We start from the raw sequence: 5,371 nt of genomic DNA, 5'->3' as shown, positions 1-5,371 counted from the left end.
TGAAGTCCTGGATAACGGCCGAAACGTCATTTTAATCAGTTTTCATCTCTTCAAGAGTGAGTGCTGCACCTTTTTCAATTGATATGGCTTTTTGATTTTTGGTTGCACCTCCTCTCAGTAATTTTTGTACTTCCCACTAAGAAATAAACGGATCTTTTAAGAACAGTTCACTGGAAGGTTCTTTGGAAAACCAAAAATGGTTCTTCTATGGCATCACTGCAAAAACCCCTTCTGAAACCTTTATTTTTAAGAGTGTATTTGCAACTAGTGACCCTTCTGTCCTTGTCTCATTTTTGGGTTTTCATGTACAAAAACACCCCATAGTTGTTAAAACTCACTCTCTGCTGGGCTTTGCAGTCTGAAACCTGGTTTAGGTTTCTCACAGTTTGATGACGCCATCATTTTGCTTGGTGAGATGACACTGTTAAGGTCAATGAAATAAAATATAAGGGTTTCATTTCTTGGTTTCTAGATTTTATTGTGTAGAATGGCTTTTGTTGAACGTGAATGGAAGGATCGCTAGATCTGCTTGGGTTACAGGGTGGAATTGGACAACAAAAAACTGCACGTCTGCAAAACATGTGAAGACCCGATTATCAGACGATATAGAGAGATTAAGTTTTCATTAACAAGAGTTTTGTTACAGGTACCCGCTAAGCTCAAAATTTTTCTCGGAAGTGTGTTTTACACAATAAATGTTCTCCACATGTCATTTAAAAAAAAATCTTAAATAAATACTTTAAAGCTATGAACCAAACCAAGCAGCTCTGAAATAAATCACGTTACAACATTGAATTTTAAGCAAAAAAAAAAAAAAGTATTCGAAAAAGCAAGAAGGGTACAAGTTTACTCGTAAGGGAATAAATGAACTACTTGTCCCACAAAAGAGCAAATTTAGTAATTGTTTAAAATGATTTAACATATTTTAACATGTTTTCTAATCAGAAAACATCTCTACTGTGTTGTCAACTAGCTGCATTTTCTAACTAGCCTTCGCTAGCTTTCAAAAATGTCAGTAAATATTTGTTTTAATGGCTAATATATAGATAATTTTCAAATATTTCTGATAGTACATGTATATGATATATTATATTATTCAACAGTATTATATGTGTGTGTGTGTGTGTGTGTGTGTGTGTGTAATTAAAAAAATGTAAGTAAAAATTAAATTGAAATACATTTATAAAATACAATACAGCGCTATTTGAAATTATGAATACAGTTGAAGTTAAAGAAATCTATATGCACACATTTGTAATAGCCTATATGAAATATTGTAAAAAATAAATATATTGGTATTGATATTATATATATATATATATATATAGATAGATAGATAGATAGATACATTTTTAAAAATGACATTTATAAATATATATGACTCATTAAAAATCTATTTTGAAAAAAAAAAGTAAAAAATAAGTTTTTTTTTTTAAGAAATCTCTTTATTTATTGATATGGGAAGGATAAGAAAATAATGCAAGATTAACTCAAACTCATGTTCATTAAAATTAAAATGAGCTGCTCCTTGATGTTAATTTTGCTATGGAGATTTTGTTTGGCATCTCTACTCTTTATCCATCTGTAAGTCTGTCCTATAGTTATCGAATGGCTGTTGTTTGTGTGTTCTGGAGCTCAGGTGGTTTTTAAGTGGCTTAACTGCTCGCTGTGAAGCTCAGAAGGTCAGCGTCTCGTTTCTGATGTCAGCCGTCGCTGTGACTCACCTTACATTTCCTGCCGTCCACCGTCTCCTCGTCAAACTCCTCTCCGATGCGAAAGTTGATTTCAGTGGTGCGTACCGAGGTGGAGGTCTTGATGTAGAACTGCTCTCCATCCTGTCGGATCTCCACGTGCGGTTTGGCTGCAGCAGCGCCGGCCACTTTCCGGAGCATAGCGTTCACACCTGGGTTGCACAGTTTCAAATTTATAAACCAAAGAGTAAAATAATAGTGCATTTTATGGTAATTACAATAGCTAAACTAAACGAACCAACATGCAAAATACAAAGCTGCATTTAAACACTATTTCTCATGTATTAGTGTGTCTAACACACTGTCTTAGATGTATAAAATGTACTTTCCCATCGTCGGTGAAGTACATACTTCTAGTGCATTTTGTGAAATATGCAAAATTGTGAAGTTGGAAGGAATGAGAAAAAGCTTTCACAAGCGGAAATACTAAGAAAACATTCTGCTACCCTGGACTGTTGTTTTAGTCTTGATTCTAATTTTATATAATTCCAGGCTTGCCGTTCTCTTCAATTATAATGTCCTCAGAAGACTTTGTTTCAATTCTCTGCCATGCAAAACTCCACAAATGCTGGAGGATCCCTCAGGATGAATCTGAGAAATTCTGGGAGTGTTTGAAAAGTTTTTGCTCTGGTTTGGACCGTAGCATGGCTTTTACAGAAAGACTTGAGCGGGTGAGCGAGTTCATCATTTCTCTCTCATTCTGGGTGTTCCTCACTTCATCCCGGTATCCACCTCAGAAAGATTCAGAATTTGTGGTTTAAAACCAGCAACATTTGTCAGAATTTGCCACATTAACATCAGTTTGCAATCAAAAAACACTCTTATGCAGCTCCTTTGCATCATGCAATATCATAATCTCACAAAATAGTGTAAAGCCAATTTTTAACCTGTCCATTAAGAAAAACTCAAAATGAAATAATTTTAATATCTGCATTTGCTCTTATAGGGACAAAATGGAGATCTTTTTCTTTAAAAAAAAAACCTAGACATTTTTCCCATTTTTAAGTTTTTCTCTATACTTTTATTGTATGTGAATAATTTTGATATTTGTGACTACATTTTGGGACAGTGTTGTTATTATTAATGTAACGAAGGGAGTCGTGATGACGAAGTTGGGGATCCAAAAACAAGGCTTTTTTCCATTGATCGTAGTCAGAACAGGCAGGGTCAAACACCAGCAAACAATAACATCCGAGGCACAGGCAAAAGAGTGATCCACAAGACAGGCAAAGGTCAGGGCAGGCAGCAATAAATAAAAAAAAGGTAACAGTCTAAGGATCAACACATGAGAAAGGCAAAATCTAGGAAACTGGGAAACTAGGAAACACGGAAGGGCTAAACATTCAATTACCAGCGATGTGAGAGTGTGTGTGTGCCATTCTTAAGGTGCGTTCACGCCATATCGGAATTCCCGTAATTACGAGATTCCAACTTGTAAAAAGCGTTCACGTCCCCGAAGAACTCGTAATTACAACTTGTGAACTGGGAGTTTTCTGAGAGCTACGACTTGTACCACGTGACCGCTGTACCACTCTGTTTAGGCGTTAATAGTGTTGCCATAGAAAAGCATAATTCCGAGTCCGAGGATGTGAACAGCTCCGAGTACTTGAACTTACTTTAATTACGATATGGCGTGAACGCAGCATTATAGTGTGGTTAATGGTAAAAGTGTATAGGAAGAGGTGGCCTCTAGTGGAGCGCGTGGGCACTCCAGCTAGAGATCTTGACATTCACCTAAAATTAAACAACTTAAAAAATATTTCTTAATTATAATTAATTATAATTAAGGGGTAATTAATTATAAACATTTAAACAAAAATGAGAAATGTTGCCTTGGTGACTAACTGAATTAAACAAGTTGAAGTACTAAAATGACAAAAAAAAAATTTAAATAAACATAAAGCTAAATAGAAATATTTAAATATTTATAAAAAAATATATATTTTTTTTTTTATATTTAATAATAATTTAAAATAATTATTTAAAAACAATTTATTATTTGCAAAAGAAAAACAGAAATATTTAAATATTAATAAAAAATAAATACTAAAATACTAAAATGACAAAAGCTCATGGCAGAATTAGTAAAACTTCAACTAAAATTAAAATGAGAACTGAAAATATAAAAATAACAGCTAATTAAAAATATTAATATATTATATTAATTATTAATTATAAAAAACTAAAATAGAATATTGTTACATTGTTTGAGACAAAGTTGATACCTAAATGAACTAAGCTCAACATTAAATGTCCTAAGGTTTGAAAAAGAAAAAAATTGTTCCTCAGCTCAACTGTTACCACCATAATGGGTTTGATGCAAGGGAACATGCATATAGATATAAGGCAATCCCTAAAATATCTGCCCAAATGCATAAATGTCAGAATTGTCACTGTCACACCCAGGGTTTTGCTCCAGGCTGTCTGATTCCACTCGGATGTTTCTTTCCAAATGGCTCTGCTGTCTTACAGTTAAACAAATCACTGAAGTGAATGTATCAAACACAAAGCCCTCAGTTAACTTTAACCACATTGCCCATCGTGATAAATGTGAATAATCAGCCCTCTCGCATTCTACCGTACGATAACATCTTCCCAGAGAGCCGAATCTAGTCTCAAACATCTCTCGAGATGTTCTAACATGACTACCTGAAGCTCAGCTGAACAGATGAAATGAAATATTACCGAGAGCTTTCAGAAGTTCATCGAAATTCTCACTGCTCTTCATTTTCCAGGTGCCGGCGAAGTTGGGAGGCATTTTGAGCTTCGGATTGTCCTGCTCTGTCTCTTTCTCTCTCTCTTCTCCTCTGGTCTCTTGCTACTCTTGTTCTTCTTTTCTACTCTCTTTGTGATCGTCCGTTGCCTTTCTGTCTTATGTTCTCACTCACCCCGTCCCTCCTTTCTTGCCTCAACCGTCTCTCTGTCTCTCTCGCTCTCTCTCTCTCTCTCTGTCTGTCTCTGTCTCTCTCCCGCCTGCCCACTGTCAGTGCTGCTGTCTCACCTTTGAGACTGCTGCATCAAACAACCTGTTCCAGCATCAGCCACAAAACCATCCACTAATGTTTCTTCCTCACCATTGTGGGTGTGTCTGTGGTTTCCATATGGGATGCATCGCTGTATTCCTGCCCTAATGTGTCCGGTGATCCATGACACACACTCAAGCTGTGATTTTAACACGTGTGTTTGTGCAGAAGCATGCAGCACAGGTGATGTGTTTCCAGACTGGAAGTGCTTGTGAAAAGCACAAGATTGCCCGGCTGCAATGCAACTTTCAGATTCGTATCAATCCGTCTGGATAAAAAAAGGGGTCTTTGTGACCTCACTGCAAAAGTCTGGGGGGGTAAAAATTCTTTAAAGAAGATAAATTTTCTCAAGAAGCAATTTTGCTTAATAAATAACGACCTTTTTAGAGATGTATCTTTAGTATGGGTGGATTTTCCTTGATGCATTGGCAGGTTTATTTGCTAAGAAAAATATAACATTCTGCCAGTGCACTGAATTTAAAGTTGGCATTAAGTGGGAATTCATCCTATCTATTTACTTAATGCATATTATTGATTATATTGTGAATTCATCTGTGCATGTTTCATTTTTTTATCTTTTTAATCAAATTGTCATAA

The 5,371-nt window shown here is 35.5% G+C and overlaps 1 protein-coding gene across 1 annotated transcript in view; it reads right to left on the bottom strand.

Moving 5' to 3' along the window:
- Positions 1-5,086, bottom strand: part of LOC107673308 (cellular retinoic acid-binding protein 1) — a 13,485-nt gene extending 8,399 nt beyond the window's left edge. Inside the window, exons 1-2 of the mRNA XM_016466853.1 lie at positions 4,437-5,086; positions 1,725-1,903 (exon numbers count right to left, since the gene is read on the bottom strand). Coding sequence (XP_016322339.1) covers positions 1,725-1,903; positions 4,437-4,509 — 252 coding nt within the window. The 5' untranslated portion in view covers positions 4,510-5,086. The remainder of the gene's footprint in view (positions 1-1,724; positions 1,904-4,436) is intronic.
- Between the last annotated feature and the right edge of the window lie 285 nt (positions 5,087-5,371).

This window comes from Sinocyclocheilus anshuiensis, unplaced genomic scaffold (assembly GCF_001515605.1).
Source record: "Sinocyclocheilus anshuiensis isolate Anshui unplaced genomic scaffold, SAMN03320099.WGS_v1.1 scaffold68, whole genome shotgun sequence".
NCBI lineage: Eukaryota > Metazoa > Chordata > Actinopteri > Cypriniformes > Cyprinidae > Sinocyclocheilus > Sinocyclocheilus anshuiensis.
Note: the sequence above shows the minus strand (reverse complement) of the source record. Positions and strands in the feature narration are given on the sequence as shown.